Consider the following 19,075-nt stretch of genomic DNA (forward strand, 5'->3'; position numbering starts at 1 on the left):
AGAATTGTAAGAGAGAATGTAGATCCTGGTAAACTTTATCATTGGTGCTAGCCTGGAGCTCTCCCCTCAGGTTTTCTTAAAGAGTATCTTAAAATGAACAAAATGCTTGGTACCAGATTGACTTACTGCCTTAGATGCACTATTTGCTTCCAAGTATTAAATAGAATTGAACCCAAAGAATGAAACTGATCATTTAGGATCAAGGTATAAAATATAGAAGCCTCACAATGTGTCATAAGATGTTCAGGATGTTTAATAAAGGTGCCAAGAAATGGCTTTCTGAGACTACCTTAAATGCCAATCCACAGTGAATCTTCCCTCTTAATTCCCTTTATTTCACTCGGAATTCTCAGAGGATGGCTGTTTCTTCACCAGTAACGAGCTAAACGCTGACATTTGCTGGGGGAGGGGCTGAGGGAAGAACTCCATGGCTTGTCTTGGAAGAATACCGAGGCTGGTGAAGACGCGTGACTTGCCAAGAGAATGAGATGACCGCAGTGGCTGCCCAGTGAGCCCATCTCCATGTTCAGGAGCATCATCTCTCACTTCCACACACATCCCACAGGCCCGTCGTCGCTCTCGGCCCAGATCCCTGACGGACCTTGAGGGCAGCCAGAAGATGATCCTGTGCTCTCAGCCGCTCCACCCCTGGCCCACCGAACGTACCTGAGTGAGAGGGAGCAAGTATGGCAATGACTTGCAAATATTCTAAATCCCTGAACATTCTGAATTATTCAGTTAACCCCTCAAAGCCAAGATAGGAAGGCTTGGGATTAAAAGAAAGAAAAGATGCAACTTTTCAAGTTTAATCTTTAAGAATAAAAATTATTTGTGAAAATTCAAACAAATGTGGTACCCCACATAGGATTTTTGTGAAGCATTTAATTCATGGGCTCCAGAAATACAAGAAGAATTTTAAAAATCTATAGAAAAATTCTGTCGCGTCCTATTTCCGTTTTTCTACAGACGTTTGGAAGCCCTCTTATAGCATAGAAACTGAATTAGAGTGTTGTATAAATTTGCTTATACAATGAGGCACCTTCCCCCAACCCCCAGAAAAAAAAGGAAAATAGTTCTGCTATGGAGAGCTTTCAAAGTACACATTTTTCCGGCTAGACAAGTATCCAGCTACTCACTCTGAGTTAGTACACCCAGTAGTGTCACCTGGGTAGATTCTCTGATCACCATGAATTTTTTCATAAAAGCAGTTTCTCTTGAGCCTCTGTTTTGTGGTGGCCGATTTAAGAGAACAGCGTGTGTCTGTGAAATTTCGTTTCCTGCTCGGGAAAAATGCCGCAGAAACTGCTGTGATGTTGAACACAGCTTCTAAGGACGGCGCTGTGGGAAAGACTCAAGTGTATGAGGGTTTCTCATTTCAAAAAAGGCGAAGTGTTGATTGATGAAAACTTCATTCTGGATATCCAACCACTTCCCGAACGGAAGACGGTGTCGGCAAAAATTGGTGCACTTGTGCACAAAGACCTACGACAGACCATGGAAGAAATGAGGCAATTATCTGGACTGTCTGGGAGCTCGGTTCAGTGAATGTGAATAAAAGATTTAGGAATAAGAAGGGTCATTGCAAAATTTGTGCCTCAGGTCCTGACTGACCAGGAAAGATTGTCCAGTGGAAACAAGGCATGCTTTGAAAGAACAGCTCCCAAGTGACCTAGACTTTTCCCCCCAGGTCAGTACCGGTGACAGACATGCTGCTAGTCTTATGATACTGAAAGCAAACATCCTTCAAGCCAGCCATCACCTCGCCCCACAAAAGTGCAATAAGTCAAAGATCAAGATGATGCTCATTTGGTTTTTGGCTTTTTTTGGCGAGAGGGGGATAGTGATTTTGGAGTTCATTCCACCAGGTCAGACTAGTAATCAAGCTTTCTATTTAGAGGTTCTGAAAAGATTGTGTGACCATGTGCAACAGAAAAGGCTGATTTGTGGCAGACGGCGGACTGGTTTTGCCACGATGGCAATGCACCTGTGCATGCAGCCATTTTAGTGGGCCAGTTTTTGCCCCAAAATCCAGAATGCCTCTCGTGCCCCTGGCAGCAGTTTACTTACCTGACCTCGCTCTGTGACTTTTCTTTGTTCCCTGTTTCCTCAAATGAAGAGGGACATGAAAGGACAGTGATTTGACGACATAGAAGAGGCGAAGAAAAAAAAGACGAAGGAGGTGCTATCAGCCATCCAAACAGATAATTTTGAAAAAGGTTTCCAAGAATAAAAACAAATTCTGTTTTTTGGGGGGGTAGGTACCCCTAATATATAGGCATTTAAAAATATTAGGCACATTATTTTGTATGGCTAGCAGAGTTTACATCAGACCTCCTGCTGCACATAAAATAGTTCTACCTTTTTAAAATAGTAAGACTAGGAAACAGCGTAAAACTCTTCGATACAATATATGCAAATGGACTTTGAATATTCAAATATAATTTAAATATAAGAAAGAAAACAAGCCAACAAAAACAGTGGCCCTGGTGCATACAGGGCCTTCTGCTGGGTACGTTCTTCCACTGCACAAGCTAATGATAAGCCTTCTTAACAGTCTCCATTCTATAATTCTTTTTTTTTAAATCATTTTATTGGGGGCTCTTATAGCTCTTATCACAATCCATCCATCCACCCATCCATCATGTCAAGCACATTTGTGCATGTGTTCCGTCATCATTTTCTTTCTACTTGAGCCCTTGGTCTCAGCTCATCCACCCCCCTGGAACCCCATTCTGTAATTCTTAAAGGGACTTGTTTACAACCTATATTCTCAACATCACTTGTTAACGTATATCTCCTTTAAAAATAGAAAGGCCAGAGGAAAACACCCTGGAGACATAACACCCAATGCAATGTCTTTAGAGGCACCCAGGGAAAATTTACTTGTCCAGATGTGTGATCATAGTAGGACTTTACTAGTTAGATCAGGGTTCAATCTAGTATTCCACCTCTGTGTTTGTATGTTTTCATAGTTAAAGTAAAAACCATCAATCACACAAACATGATATTGTCTCTTCAATATTATCTTTATTTTCTACCAGAAAGTACTATTTAAAGCTGTGTGAATGGGGTTTGATCTTATAATCTGATTTATTGATAATTGAGACAAACTTAAAATCTTATTGGATAATAAGATTACCTTTAGGAGTAAATTTGCACTGTAAAGATATCACTTGAAAATAATGCAGTGATGCTATTTTACCTAAGCTGAAAATGGCTATGTTTCTTCACAATGTGATGTTTCCGCTATTCCTAACAGACCTGGTTTATCTCGTGCAAACCTGCCACACAAAAAAAGGAAAACAAAGCATCTCACATATATTTAATTCATTCTGATTATCTTACTTTCTGTTTTTATAAAGCAGGGTTAATAATAAGCTCCAGTTTAACAGTAATACAATTAAATGAAGATTAATGACTGAGCATTTCTAAAACCCTTTGAGAATTATTTGATCATGCATAAGATGCATTCTCATTTATTATCTGAGTCATAAATGACTGGGCAAAAAAGTACTATATTGAGTTCGCATCAGTCTTACAGATTAGGAGATAATACTCAATATGGAGGAAATTTGACCAACCTCATTGGGCAGTTTTTCCAATTTTGTAAGACTGCAAAGGTCAGTAAGTTGTATGCCAATTTTGAACACAAGGTACTTAATGAAAAGAAATTTAGGGATACGATTGCTTGAGGCTCTCTTTGACAAGCACTCTGTCAACCGAGGAAGAAGGGAGGGGAGAGACCATGCTACCTGCTGTGCGGATCGGAGGCTGGAGAAAACAATGCATCAAGCAACTTAAGACAGTTTGCTGTTTTATATGCAGTGAAACTTCCTTTCTCCTCCAGCAAGGTCTTTATTACCCTTTCCTGGGAAGATGTGTTCCCTTAAACGTTAAGATATGTCTGTAAGTTTGAAATTTGAATACGGGCTTCGTTGTGTCTGGAAACCTCCGCGGCCACACGCTTTCTCCTTTCTCTTTTGAAGGCGTGCGGATGCTGGACGGCGATGTCACCGACATGGTTGAAGCGAAGTCCGTCAGCTTCAACCCTCAGCACGTGCACATCTACAGCGCCAGCTGGGGCCCGGACGATGACGGCAAGACCGTGGATGGCCCAGCTCCACTCACCCGGCAAGCCTTTGAAAATGGCGTCAGAATGGTAGGTTGTCCACATCATAGTCAGACCCTTTGCAGTGGCTCCACGTGATGATTCCCATGGGAAGCCATCCCTGAATTCTTTCACGAGGTTTCCAGTGAAACCTCACTCACCTGTTGAGGCAATGAAAGGAAAAAGAAAAATGTCGCCAAAGAATTCATTCCAAATCATGCCAACCCCATGTTACATCGGAGAACTGGGATTCCGGGGGTTTTCTTAGCTGTACTCCTTAGAAAATCAGAGCATGAGAACTTGCATCTGCAGCCCTGCTCTGCTGTTATAAGGGAGAACCTTCTAGTTAACGCCCAGAGCAAATCATTTGCGTCGAAAAACCTGAGTCAAAGCAACGTGGTTCCAGCTCATAGCGACCCCATAGGACAAAGTAGAACTGCCCCTCAGAATTTCCACAGTTGTAAAGCTGTCCGTCTGCCGACCACCGCATCCTTCTACATGGAATGACCAACCGGTGCTTACAACCCCAAACCTCTGTGCTAGCAGCCAAGCACTTAACCTTTGCACCACCAAAGTAGAGAGGGGCTAAACATTTGGGTTGGGTTGTTTCTGATGGCAAATGAATGAAGAGCTAGGGTGTTTCTCTGAGGAGAACAGAGATGAATTGGGAAGCCCAGATTTGATCAAATTAATATTGTAAGCCTGTGTTTGGAGCAGTAAAGGCTTGTGATTTCCAGGTTGAGGAGAAGAGGCAATAATGCTACCTGACAGTCACTGTGGATAGATGATTCAGCCAAGCCTTCCTGGTCTTGTAACTCCCTGTGTCCTGTTTCCCAAGTCTCGCCTCACCTAGTCTCTGCAGGCAGGCAGCTGGATCCATCATCGTCTTTGATAGCAGTAAACATAGACCAGCACGCACACAAACACATCGAAAAAGTGACCGTGTAAGCTAATGTAATAATTCAGTAAACAATTAGATGACTAATAGAAATTTTTAATTAAAAAAAGGGCGTTACGTACTATATACTTATCACGAGCGAAAAATGCGGCCTCTGCTAAAAGCAACTCGTGTTTTAATTTAATGCCATATTAGCTTTTGGGCGACGGAAACAAAGAAGGAAAAACAACTCACTGTGGCTGAGGTGATTCCAATTCATAGAGACCCTCCCTCTGTGAATGGTTTCCAAGCAGATAGGCCCGTCTTTCCCCCGAGAATTCGCTGCTGGTTTTGAACCGTTGACTTTGCCGTTGTCCGTCCAGTGCCTTGTTCACAAAACCAGGGCTCCAGAAAGCATATACTTAAATATGTTCATTTAAGCCTAATGTTGGTCAGGTCCTAATCTCATTCCTTCTGCATCTCTCTTGATCCCTTTGCATGGAAGTGCTCACCAGCAGTTCAACCCCCAGGAAAGCCGTGGAAACCCAATGGGGTCATTCTGCCCTTTCCTGTAGGGTCAGTGTTCGTGGGAATGAACTCTTTGGCCATAGGTTTGGTTATAGCTGACCTGGCTGTCCTCTCCCACAAAGATGACCAAATGCAGCATAGGCAAATGGTTCTGACTCATAGTGAGCCCCTATTGCACTTGACCATTGGGTTCTCAAGGCTGTAATCTATATGAAAACAAGCTGCTGCATCTTTGTCCTGCTGAGCAGCTGGTCCTCTACCACCGCCAGTGCGTCATCCACAGGGCTGCTGTGAATCAAAGCCAACGTGGCTGCGCGAGCACCGCACTCCTCACCACTCACCAGCACATACTGCCCTCACTGCATCTGTGAGTTCCTGCTCTTTCTACCTGGCACCTGCTCACCTACAGATTCAGCAAGTGCTCCCCTTGGACTATCAAGCCTCAGCTCAAATGTTACGTCCTCGTCCCTGCATCCCTCTCATGGGCCATCTGCTGGATGAAGTAGCCTTTCTATGCTTCCTGGGGTTACATAGTGTCTTTATCATTTTGTGCTGTAAAGGCAGAGCTCCTACACGCCTCACTAAAGGCCACGTTCTTAGAAAGCTGAGCTTATGTGCTTCCCATCCTTAGGGGCTTTGCAAAACCAAGATGGTGTGAGTGCTTCATAAATGTTTGTTGAATCGAATTTAATTTGCTACAAATTGTGCTAACCACAGGGTTGTTACATATTCAGCCCAGATGTAGCACAGTGGAGTGCATGCAGTTGATTAATGCAGCATTGCAGCTTGAGTGCAAATAATGATTCTCATACCTTCATGAGGTTGTTATTGCAGATTTAATCAGAAGACTGAGCTAAGCAGTCTCCCGCTTATTCAGAAAGAGCCTAGAGAGGGAAGCTTATGTACTTGTTCTGTTGAAACTTCCTAACCAAACATGCCCTTTCAATTTGTAGCTACATTAATCCAGAGAATAATGTTTTCAATCATTGCCTCGAATTTTTCTTTCAAGGTCCTTTAACATAAAATGAATGTATTTTTTTTCCTGGCAAATAATTTTTTTTACTAATCATTTTATTAGGGGCTCATACAACTCTTCACAATCCTTACATACATCATTTGTGTCTAGCACATTAGTATATATGTTGACATCATCATTCTCATAACACCTCCTTTCTACTTGAGCCCTTGGTATCAGCTCCTCATTTTCCCATCTCCCTCCCCGTTCCCCATCCCCCTGAACCCTTGATAATTTTTAAATTATTATTATTTTATCATATCTTTTTAAAATCATTTTATTAGGGGCTCATGACTCTTATCACAATCCATACATACATCAATTGTGTAAAGCACATTTGTACATTCATTGCCCTCGTCATTCTCAAAACATTTGCTCTCCACTTAAGCCCCCATATTTTATCCTATCTTACACCATCCGACGTCTGTGTGCTTGTTAGCGGTTGAATGGAAATACAAATTAAATAAATCATGAATCATTCAGATGTAAATTTAAATTGATGTGTATGACTTCTAATATAGTAAATAATCTGGCACTTCTTGTTAATATAGTTATATTAATTATATTAGTAATGCATACAGTCTCATGAGTAGACATATATGAGGGAGTACCCCCAAAAGAGCGGAATTCCCCCACCCCCCAAACCTTTGTATTTAAAATATTTTTACAAAACAACCATATCACCTTCAAGGTAGTCTCCATTAAACCTAATACAGTAGAACCTCGGACCTTGATGCTAATCCGTTCAAAGAGATTGCTATGCAATCAAGTTCCGAATCAATTTTTCCCATAAGAAATAACAGAAAACAGATTAATCGATTCTTGACCACCAACTTTTTACCCTAACCTTGCCTTTTTATACAAAACATTACACAGAAATTTCAAAGTAAACAAGTTCAGAGTTAAATAATACAATTTCAATTAGAAACACAATATTAAAAAGGGTTTTTAACAGCTACAGTATGGTCCATACCTTGAGGTTGTTGAGGATCTGGATCTGTGGACATGGATGTGGAGAGGAGGCGTGGAGAAGGAGTCATTGTTTGGAAGGTGAATCCCCTTCCTTAAAATCAACTGGTAGCCGCCTTTCAGTTTTCCCTTCTTTGCCTTCTTTTTCTGTAGGACCTGGTTGACTTTCTCTTAAAAAAAAATCTGTCTAATGTGGTCTGCTGTTGGGATTTCCTTACTGTTTTCTAAGAGTTTACTAAATGACCAACAATAGCGATAACATGGTTAACCAGTTGCTTATCATGATGATTCTTTTCAAAAAATTCTTTCTTAGGATCCCTGATTTTCTATCTCAAAACAGTACAAAAAGCCAACAAAAACTAAGAAAATTAATAGCAAAACGCTTGGAACACAGCTGCAAAAGGTTTAAATAACACATACTAACAACACGAACTAAAGCCAGAGTGAACGAAACACTGTTTTTGATCACAAAGATCACGTGCTTTGGGTCAGAATCCGATGTTTTGTTCGAGGTCCCATGCACAGTGTTCCCAACATCTCACCTCGAAATCTGATTATGTCGAGTACCGAAGCAGTCAGGTACCGGGGGTTCTATTGCACATTTGTCAAATCTGCAATTCTGTTGGAAACATTTTTCAAACTACTCTGTTTGGATGGCTGACAAGCCCCTCCTCTTTTCTTCTCCATCTCTTTTACATCTTCCAATCACTGTTCTTTCATTTTCCTCTTGATTTGAGGAACCAAAAAGAAGTCACAGGGAGTAAGGTGCGTGGGGCAAGAGAGACGTGCTGTGTTTTGCCAACAACTGGTGCACTGAGACCTCTGAGTAAGCAGGTGCATTGTCATGGTCGCACAACCAGTCCACCTGCCATAAATCAGGCCTTTTTTGTTGCTCCTTGTTACACAAATTTTTCATAACCTCTGAAAGAAAGCATTGGTGCCTGTTTGAATGTGAACTGTGAAATGATCAGCAAGCGAGGGTTTTCTGTGTCTAAACCACATAGCCTGGTTAGGGTTGCGTTCGCCGAGTCTGGCACTGACTGCTCTCCCAGTGGATGCAGGGCACACCACTTTTCTGCTCCCATTTCCTCAATTAAGGAGGGCTAGGAGTAGTACTTACAGAGATGTGAGTATTGAATACGATAATAATGCAAGTAAGTAAGTGCTCAGCACCTGGAATAAAACATGCGCCCAATAAATATATTTTATATTCCCATTACTTCCTTTTCAAACAAGAGTTTGTCCTTTAAGAAAACTATCTCTTGGCCCTCTGATTCCTGTCCTTTCCTCCTGTCTCATTTCCACACTACTGACTTCTAGATGATTCCATTAAAATCCTTTGCTATAGTATATTAGAAATAATTTGGTGGAAGTTTTTATTCTTTGTGAATTCTGCAGTGTCACATTGTCATATATACAATGTATACATATATATAGTCAATCTTACTTGCCTTTATCGGAATTTCATTGAGACATCCTTTGGATTTACAGCTTCATTTCAGTTATTCATGTTTCTAGTCATGAATTAGGTTTACGTTTTCTTAGAAGACAAGTGTAAATATCTATTGAGTGTATTATTTGCTATTACTAAACAGTTTGTGAGAGTATTTTCTACGAAACTGACAAACAACTTTGGATTCTATTATCAGACAAAATGTAAATTTTATTTCCTTGGAAATTATCATAATTTATATTTGATAAACACAATTGCTAAATTACGTTATAAGGCACAGTGAAGGAAAAAAGTGTGTGTTAAATAAACAAATATCTGCCTAATTGAAGGAATGATGAAATGCATGAAAGAAGACATGTGACATTGTCCCTGTCCTGCTGGTGTTTAACAGTATCATTTGTAAAATATAGAGATTAGAATTTATGTGTTCTTTCTGTTAAATTTAGTGTGCTCTCATTTACTGGATGAATTTGAAAATATTCATATTTTATCATCCAAAAAAGATGGAGATATCCAAGTTTTATATTTAATACATGAAAAACAAATGTCCCAACATTTTAGAGACCGAGCAGAAAACAAGCGTGGAAAGAATGAAGACGATTTCCATTAGGAATGAATGTTAGAAATGCAATAAAATGGGGTCCTGCTTGTGAGCAGAGGACATCAGGGTAGATAGATAAATAGGAGGCCACTCATGTGAAGTCCTGGCACAGGAATATTTTGTGCAGATGGAAAAGCAAGAGCAGAGAACCAGAGTGGAGACTGAGCTTGGGGTACTTCCAGAATATCAGCAACAACATTTGAATGTTGGAAGCAATGTGAACAGAAGGAAGGCAGTGGGAGGTTGTTTGAAGAGGTGAGCAAAGGGTAGCAAATGGTGAGCCTACTGATTGTCAGTGACCGCTTGCATTTTATTCTAGAAGATACAGGAAGTCAATGGAAGGTTTTAAGGAAATAGAAACTTCACCTGATTTAGATTTTTAAAAAGATGTCTGGTAGAAATCCATAGAAAATGGATTCCACGTAGGACGCAGAATAGGGAGGCAAGAGTGAAATAGTCAAGTGATCCAGAAGAGGGTTCAAAATAATTGTGTAGCAGCATTGTCAAGGAACCATCTGCAAAAATGGAGTGTCGAGAGAGGAGAGAGAGAGAGAGAGAGAGAGAAGCCCAAGACTTTGGGCTGAATTCCCTAAAGAAGGCGTCAACACAATAATTCTTAACTGTATCAAGAAAGGCTTTCAATGAGGAAATAAATAGATTTTGCTGGGGGCGGGGTTGTCCAAGTATTGATTGCATCATTCTTTCTGCTTGCTAATCAAAAAACATAGAAAATATTGAACTTCAAAATGCTGTCCATTTGCTTGCATTTGGCTCAGTAGAATGTAACATTATTTTCAAAGACTTTCAAACAGAATCAGAATTGATTCAATTTAGAGCCCCTTTACAACTAATGGGCCGAAATTGCATTAGAGAAATTAGGGCCAACAAACCATGTCCCAACTGACCACTTGCCCTGTGTGAACCCCCACCGTGCCACCAGGGCTGCGTCTACTTCATGCTAAGGAACTGTGAAAGTACAGTAAATACAAGGATGAAAGGTGTTAATAAGAGTGTTAACATTCATTGTGTCTGTTAAACTCTAGTCACTCTTTTGAGCCTAAAATAAATAATAGCTTTGGGTCTTCATAATGATTTCTTAAAATATGGGCACTGTTCTCCCTAATTTTACAGAGAAAGAAAACAAACAGCAGAGTTAATTAAGCTAAATCATGCACCTCAAAGAAATCTCTTGTTTTTCTTTTATTTGGCACATCTAATGTCCAGCTTTGCTTATGACTAAAAATCTAGCCTTCTCTCCAATGAATTAATTGTATCATCTTCTAATAAGACCACCTGTTCTGGCTGTTCACTGAGCCCCATCCCCTCTCACCCCGTCAAAGACATGACTCAAGCATGTTTTTTTCTTTAAAATTTTCTTCTCAACCGTTTTATTGCCATGGACATCCACCCATAGTGGTAAATCTCCTTGGGAAGAAGACAGGGGGGAAAAGCCCTCTCTTGTCCCTCTCTCTTTCTCAGTCCTCTCTTGACCTTTAAAAATAATTAATTCCATGGAACTGTTATCAATACTGGCCCTGCACACATGCTTTTTCATTATCTCTTGAGCCACTGCCACTGAACTTTGTCCAACGGCTCTACAGAAGCTCTAACCAGGGTCAGCAGGGACTCCCCGAAGAGAAGTCCCTGTGCTTCTCTCTGAGCTCTGCTGTAATGACTTCATGGCCAGGTCTGCCCCGTTCTTCCTCTTTCCAATGTGACAAGCATACATGCCAGTTCTTCCTAGACCTGCCTTTTATTTTCTTATATCTACTGACTTTCTTGACTGGCTCCTCTGCTCAAATTTTAATTTCACCAAGGCATAGAGTTCAGTCTTTCCTCTACTTCATCCCACTTCCCCAGACAGTTTCTGACCTGGTAGTTTCTCAACAAGTGTTTAGTGCATGAAAGCTGGGTGAGCATATGAGCACAGCGTTGATTCCTGTCCCGATGTGCTGATGTTCTGAGAGAATTTGCTTCAAGACCACCTGTACATCGTCTTGGCTGAGTAGTTTGGAAATGAGTTGTTAACATGGTATGATGTGTAATGTCCCCAGACTCTGGATTCAGACTCCGGGTTGACAGTGTGGTTTGTAACACGTTTCTCTCTTTTTCAAATGCTTTACTCTTTCTGGGGGTCAGTCTGGTTCTCAGAAAAATGGAACAAGATGCTAGCAGTTGTTTTACAGAGCTGTTATGAAGATGCATGACAAATGCCTGTAAAACAGTCACTACATTTTTTGGAATTAAATAATTATCTCATTATCTTAGGAACCTTAATCTTGTATCATTATAGAAAATAGGAGTGTTAAAACTGAAATGTTGATTAATCACATAAAAGTGTGTCAGTCTTTTTTTTAAAAAAAAGAGTTTAACCGACATATAATTCACATCATACAATTTAACCGGTCAGCCACATTAAGAATTGTACAATCATTACCACAATCAATTTCAGAATATTTTGTTCTCATACTCATGGTTAGCTCCCCATTTCACCACAGCCTCCCCTTGCAATGCCCCTCCATAATAATTAATCCAGTTACAGTCTTGATAGATTGACCTATCCTGAATATCATATACAGAAAACCATACAAAATACAAACAACAGCAAAAATCCAACCCCAATGAAAAGTTCCAACTTGAAATAACTCTGAAATGGGTCAAATGGAAGATGAAATGATACAGTATTATCGTCTAACCTAAAGTACACCTGCCATAATTGACTTTACCAGGCTTCCTGTTGGAGAGGAAGGCTGCTCCCTTCCCTGGGCTAAGGTTACAGGGGTTTCACTGGAGGTTTGATCCATGCTGTGTTTCTGCAGATCGATTTGGGGCTCCCACTGACATCCCTATCTTTCTGCAAATCACACGCTCACATGTCACATGCAAACTTAAGTTCCGACACCATTCCCTCCTTTAGATTTTAATTTTATTATTTCCAGTCTTTGAATCCCACAGGCATGTGTGCTTCTTCCACGTGGACCAAGTTGACACCTTGCTTAGATAATTGCTTGTTTTACGAGAAGACTGTAAGGCTTCCAGACACTGTTCTTTCTGGTAACTGGACCCCATCTGGTTTCTTCACACTGTGCTGGACCACCCAAATAGTCAGTGACCTCCTCTTGATGGCATTAATGAACAGGGCCATGTCATAAGAACTAGTTGTTCCTTAGATTGGGCTAGAATTAGAGTGCGAACCCCCAATCCATTCGTGTATGTAGGGTTTATATATGTCTCTGGTTCACTCGAGAGACATCATTGTCATTTTATGCTAATGAACATTATAAATTATTCCCCTAGGGCATGAAGTAATTCTGTTGATAGTGTGACTAATTTAGCCAATGTTGTAGATTTTAAAACGCCACTAAGAAAAGGAAATTATACGTGTACAGGCTGGCATTTCAGACACCATTACATGAATTGTTGACTTGTACAGATTGAAACCTTAAGTGACTAAACACTATTTACATAAACAATGGGGATTTGGTGATAGGGGAAAACTTTTTTTTTCCTAATCATTTTATTAGGGGCTCATACAACTCTTATCACAATCCATACATACATCAATTGTGTAAAGCGCATTTGTACATTCATTGCCCTCATCATTGTCAAAACATTTCCTCTCCACTTAAGCCCCCGGCATCAGGTCCTGGTAGGGGAAAACTTTGTATAACATTCATTCAGAGCCGTGTCTTCCAGACAAATACACATCGTAACATACCCACCTGTTGGCCTTTAGCCTGGGTCTTGTGCATGACAGTTTCCCCTGGGAAAATTCTGCTTCAACTCTTGTTGTTGCTGTTCAATCCCGTCGAGGCAGTTCCAACTCATGGAGACCGTCTGTACACCAGAAGGTTTCCCAGCCTTACACCATCCTCACCATTGTTGCTGTTTGAGCCCACTTTTCCCACCAGTGTCAGTCCTTCTTGTCAGTTGTCTTACTGTTTTCTGTTGCCCCTTTACTTTACCAAGTATTATATCCTTCTCCATGGACCGGCCTCTCCTGATAACATGGTCAGATAAGAGGCATGTATTCTGTCTCATCCTTGCCTGTGGGGAACATGTGATGGTCCTTCATCCTAGATTTGGTTGTTCTTTTGGCAGTTCACTTTCAATATTTCTTGTCAGCACCATAATTCATGTGCATCGTTTCTTCTGTCCTTCTTACTCAATGTCCACAAGTCACATACGTGAGGTGATTGAAAATACCATGGCTTGTGTAGGCGCACCTTAGCCCTGTAAGAAACACCCTCGCGCTTCAACACTAGTGCTGCAGCGTTACCCAATGCAATGCGTCATTCTCTCTCTTGTCTACTGTTTCCATGAGCCTTGATTGTAGATCCAAGTAAGACAGAATCCTTGACAACTTCCATTTTTCCTCCATTTATCATGATATCACCTATGGGTTTGGTTGTGCCAAGAACTGAAACAGCAGTTTTCTTACTCCGGATACCCCACCCCCAACCTGGAGAAAATCCTGTAGCCCATTGTAGATATTTTAGGATCCTATCTTGCAGTTTGTGTTGCCATTTTATCTGCAAGTATACTTACTCCTCAGTCCAGGTCAATTTTAGTTGGGTTTTTCTAGTTGTTGAAATTACTGCACAAGGCTCCCCAGTGAAGTATTAACGGAACCCGGCACTGTTGTGCACGGGAAAGAAGGATGAGTGAAAGCAGTCTCAGAGGCTTTGACACGGTGGCCTCCATCCTACCTCACTCTTCGGTGCAGTGGTCTAGAGGAGAAGACGGTCCTTTGATGGACATGCTGTTAGTGTTCTCCCTCACCATCAGCAACGGCCCTTTGGATTCATCAGCTTTTACAATCAAGTTAACTTTTCTGAACAGACAATGCTTTACAGTCAACATAGTCTCTTACATACATGTGTGTACACTCACACACATATTCCTTCACCCTTAAATTAAAGGCATGTGTTCACCCAGGAAGGGAGACCAGAGGTAGAATGAGCTTGTATAATGTAAGCAGTAATAATAAGCATAATAAAATTAACTGATTTCACCCAGGACGGATGTGTTTTTATCTAAGATGCACCCAACTATAGCAGGATTGGTGGTTTGCATTTTAACAAATGACAGATTGAAATTAAATTAGTTGGCCCGTGCTATAAAATGTTGGAAGCAGTTATGTGTAGGCAAAGATAGACAAGGGAATGTATTTAAAGTCAGTTCCGCATAATGAAAATTGACTATAACTCTTGTTTGTTTTAAAATATCTTCCCGTATGATTTTAGAGTTTTAATAAAGGTAAGCTAGGACGTGTCGAGTTGACACAGTATTAATGCCATCCATTTTGGCAATGAAGAATTGTGTGTCTTTCTTAAATGCACACGTAGCTTCCTATTGTATTATTGTCACAAAGTTATTTGACACTCAGCTATCAGTTGGAGATTACATTAATGTGAATTCTGATATGCTTTTATGAAGAATATCGAATATTCTAGCCTATAGGCATATTTCAAATATGTAGTGTCATTCTGTTTTCTGTTTATTAAGTTCATTACTAACTCTGTGAGTAGTATAAATTTACTTTGTAAAATCCATTCTAAATCCCTCTCCTAGGCTAGCTTTGTAGGGTTTGACCAGGTAGGTTACAACACAGTCCAGTTGCAGTGTGCTTAGTCTGGGCTGCCTGGGTAGGACATTGGAGGTTTGTTTGTTTTTTTCCCCCCAGCTTAGTCTTAATGTCTCTATACAGGAAAGTACGAAATTACAGTGAGAGAGGTTTAGGGCAAGTTAAGGTTGACCCCGACCCTGAGCTTCTGTGATTCTAAATAGAGATTGGAGAGCGCTCATGGGAAGACAGTTTGTTCAACAAAACATATCTATGATTGGAAAGAAAGGCCATTGTGTAATAAACAAGGGTAAATTGGATGTGGTTAATAATAGCAAGTGATTTGAAAGTACATATAGCTCTTAGGGACTATCTGCACCCCCACTTTGCCCAAGCATCCACGCCTCATCTGTAAGGTGAAAACAATACCATCTTATGTTTAGGCTTCTAGACATCGTTGCGATTATTGACTCTGATTGCCAGTTGGCATTGGAATGAGCCTCGACAGGAAGTCACCCAGTTGGGGGAATTGGGTTACTTGGCCATTGGGAAGCGCAACAAAGGAAAGGGCAGCAGCTTGGGGTGGTAGAGCATCCACGAGGTTACCAAACACTTGAGGAACCAAACCCACTGCCATCCAGGAGACTGCCACGCACCGTGACCCTACGAGACGTCACGGACACGGTCCTTGGGTTTCCCGGCATGTAACTCATGTGGAAGCAGGCAGCCTCGTCTTTCTGCAGCGCAGAGGCTGGTGGAATTGGATTGCTGGGTTTGGTTAGCATTTCAGTTCTCATCACCCAGTCCCCCGGGCTCAGATTGTGATAATGCTGTAAGACCGGCAGAGATCTCACCTACTTCACACTCAGACCAGCTGCCCGTCCTGCTCAGAGGACGGGCCTCCTTTTGCTCTGTCTGTAAGGCCTTCAGCATCCACCTCACAGTCTGGCAAACAGTATGGACCGAAGAGAATTGTGATTAGTTGGGGTTCAGGGGTAGACTTCTCAGCTTCCACGCGGGAGACTTCGTTGTCGTTCCTGGTCGAGGCACCATGTGTGCCGTCCTCCCCCATCTGTCCATTGTGCTTGATGTTGCTAAGCTGTTGAACAGGTTTCAGAGGCGCTTCCAGACAAAGCCACACTGAAGACAAAGCCCTGGTGCTTACTTCCAAGAATTCGCCAATGCAAACCACGGTTCGGTTATGTTGTGCACGGGGTCACAACTGGTCGGAGACAACTTCTCTCTTTTACTGCCATTGAGTCAAGTCTCACTCCCAGTGACCCTACAGGACAGTACAGAACGGCCCCTGTGTTTCTGAGCCTAACTCTGTACAGGACGAGAAAGCCTGAGTGACTGGTAGGCTCAAACTACTGACCTTTCAACTAGCAGCCCCGTGTGTTCCCTACTGTGCCCTCAATGCCCCTGGGGATCAACTTTGCTGTGGTTCGGTGCCATTGTGTCATTTCTGACCCATAGTGATGCTGTGCCCAACAGAATGAAACACCGTGCTCCTAAGCGTTCCTGTGCTTCCACCAGGGCTGTAGCCACTGTGTCGATCCAGCTCCTTGCGGACCTTTCTCCCTTTAGATGTCCCCCTGCTTTACCAAGCATCACGCCGATTGAATAGCAAAATACCATTGTAGCTTGTAGTGCATTAAACACAGCATTACTCAAAATTGTAATTCGCTTCCACCGAGGATCGTGTTGCCAGGAAGAAAAGACTGTTGTTGTTGTTCTCTTTGCGGTAGACGTGCTGTCAGCTGCTCCATCCGGGTACAGCTGCCAGTGGTACCTGCTTTGAGCCGGCACCGCTCGAGTTGGCAGTTGGGGCCCCTCTACAGTGAAGAGTTCCACAGCGCAGACTTCATTTCTGAGAAGACCGCTTTCATGATTGATGGAGCGGTCATCCATGTCCCTTTTCCAGCGTCCTCTGCGAACATGTACAGTGAACTCCCCACCCCCCTTGACAGTAAATGTTTCTATTCTCTGTGAAAGGGATTTTTGGAACTGGAGCTTGATGGCACTATCCTTTAAGTGCTCACCTGCTAACCCAAAGGTCCGTGGTTCAAACCCGCCAGCCTCACCTGAAAACAAAGATGAGTCAGTCTGCTTCCATAAAGATTTACAGCCTCGGAAACCCTATGGAACACCTAGCTCTACTCAGTCCTATGGGGCCTATTGTGAGTTTGAATAAGCCCACTGGCCGACAGTTTGTCTTCCTGGGGTACATTTCTGGGCAGCTTCAAAATATGGTATTTATGCTTCTACTTGAAATGCCCTTCTTAGTGTCATGAACCTGGTCCACCTCCAAGAATGATCTCAAGCACCGGGCTGCCTTCATTCAAAACGTTTGGCAGGTGAAAGAACGGCGGCTGGGGGATGCTGCAAGTGGAAGCACCTGAAAGTGGAGCATGGGTTCTGTGACTCAAACTTCATCAGATTGTTCAAGAGCTCGAATGAGATAGGCAGATGCACTTTCCAAGCTGCACAGAGCTGCTGGTAGTGAGGAATCAAGTATCCAGTCTCACAGCCCTGCTTCCCAACCAGCGCTCACAGCGGCTGTGCCTTGGGAAAACAGTTCATAGCAAACTCAAGGCACAGAGGCCTGTGTGTGACCAGAAGTAAGTGATAATTGGAGTGTTGCCAAGGCTTCGGAGAATCAGAAGAAGAAGGAGAGGTCTGAGAAAAAGAGACGGCAGCAAGGCAATAAATGGACCATAAATAGAATATTGATAGAAAGTAGTTGTTTGGGAATGATTGATTTGGCAAATTAGTGAAGGGAGTTTTGCTTTTGTTTTTAATGTTTCATTTGCTTGCTTGCTTATGCAAGGTTGTTGAGCATTTTCTAGGACTCCCTCTGAGCGCACTAAGCATCGGGGAATCGGAGCTGCATCGGGAGCATGCAGTTTCGTCCCTTCTGTTTCTGGCCCTGCCAATGACTGCCTCTGCCGACTTCACTGTTTTTTGTTGTTGTTTTAGTTTCCTTGTGTGGAAATTTGAAATGGGTCTGAAGGAGGTCTTGTTCAGCTTTGAAGAACACACACAGGACATTATCCAGCCTCGGTTTCATTTTTCTGTGTAAAATTCCTGAATGCGTAGGGTAGCTAAAGATAAATAGGCACTCGGGTCTCTTCATGAATGTGTATTTATTTCCTTTAGTGGACACATCTGTTCTTTGTTTCCTCGGGGAGGTGCTTCTACCTTCTCTCCGTACATGACTGGTTTTCCTCTCCCACTTATGCTTAGAAAAATAAACAGAACAAAAGAAATACACATTGATATAATACTGCTGTAGAGAGCCAGGGGTCACACCCTTGTGCACTTACATGGTGTTTATGCAGGCCTCCGTTACACCCTTCTGAAGAAAGGGCAGTATTCATTCTGCTAAGCCATTAGTGAGCTGATAGGCTACAGAACTTATATTCTGATACATACGGTAGATGCACTACTCAGTTTGGTTTCTCCTTTTATTCACATAATAAGCCTAAAGTGGGTATTGATTAAAAAGTTGAGCATGGGGAAGTTTTGTGTTAGCATCTTTGATTAGTTTACACTAAGCCTTAGCTCAGCGTGTCTACATGTCCATTTAGAAAACCAATTTGAATCCATGCAGCATGCAACCTGTTCATAGACTGAAACATGGGGGTTATTGTGAAAAGATCATGCCGTAGATGTAGGTTACCAATGCCATTTTTCAGTGTTCGTATTTTATCAGCGTGTCTTATGGCTCTGGTCACCAGATGAATCCCATAATCACGATTAGGCTCTCTGTTTCTCTCAAAGTCAGCCAGGCAGCCTATACCAGGCATTTCCATATTGCGTGTGGTCAAATTAATATGCAGTTAATAACTGCATGTATTTCCAGTCTGTTATTTAAAAGTCAACAAAACATAAGAACATGTTTAATATACCAAACGTATCCACCTATTACATATGCACAGTAGAGCAGAATACAGAG

General features: G+C 41.9%; 1 protein-coding gene across 1 annotated transcript in view; it reads left to right on the forward strand.

The window, feature by feature from the left end:
* PCSK5 (proprotein convertase subtilisin/kexin type 5) overlaps window positions 1-19,075 on the forward strand; it is a 525,106-nt gene that overhangs the window by 186,952 nt on the left and 319,079 nt on the right. The window contains exon 13 of the mRNA XM_045288529.1: window positions 3,987-4,159. Coding sequence (XP_045144464.1) covers window positions 3,987-4,159 — 173 coding nt within the window. The remainder of the gene's footprint in view (window positions 1-3,986; window positions 4,160-19,075) is intronic.

Source organism: Echinops telfairi, unplaced genomic scaffold (assembly GCF_000313985.2).
Source record: "Echinops telfairi isolate 266 unplaced genomic scaffold, ASM31398v2 ScPeMD7_22;HRSCAF=79, whole genome shotgun sequence".
NCBI classification, from domain to species: Eukaryota; Metazoa; Chordata; class Mammalia; order Afrosoricida; family Tenrecidae; genus Echinops; species Echinops telfairi.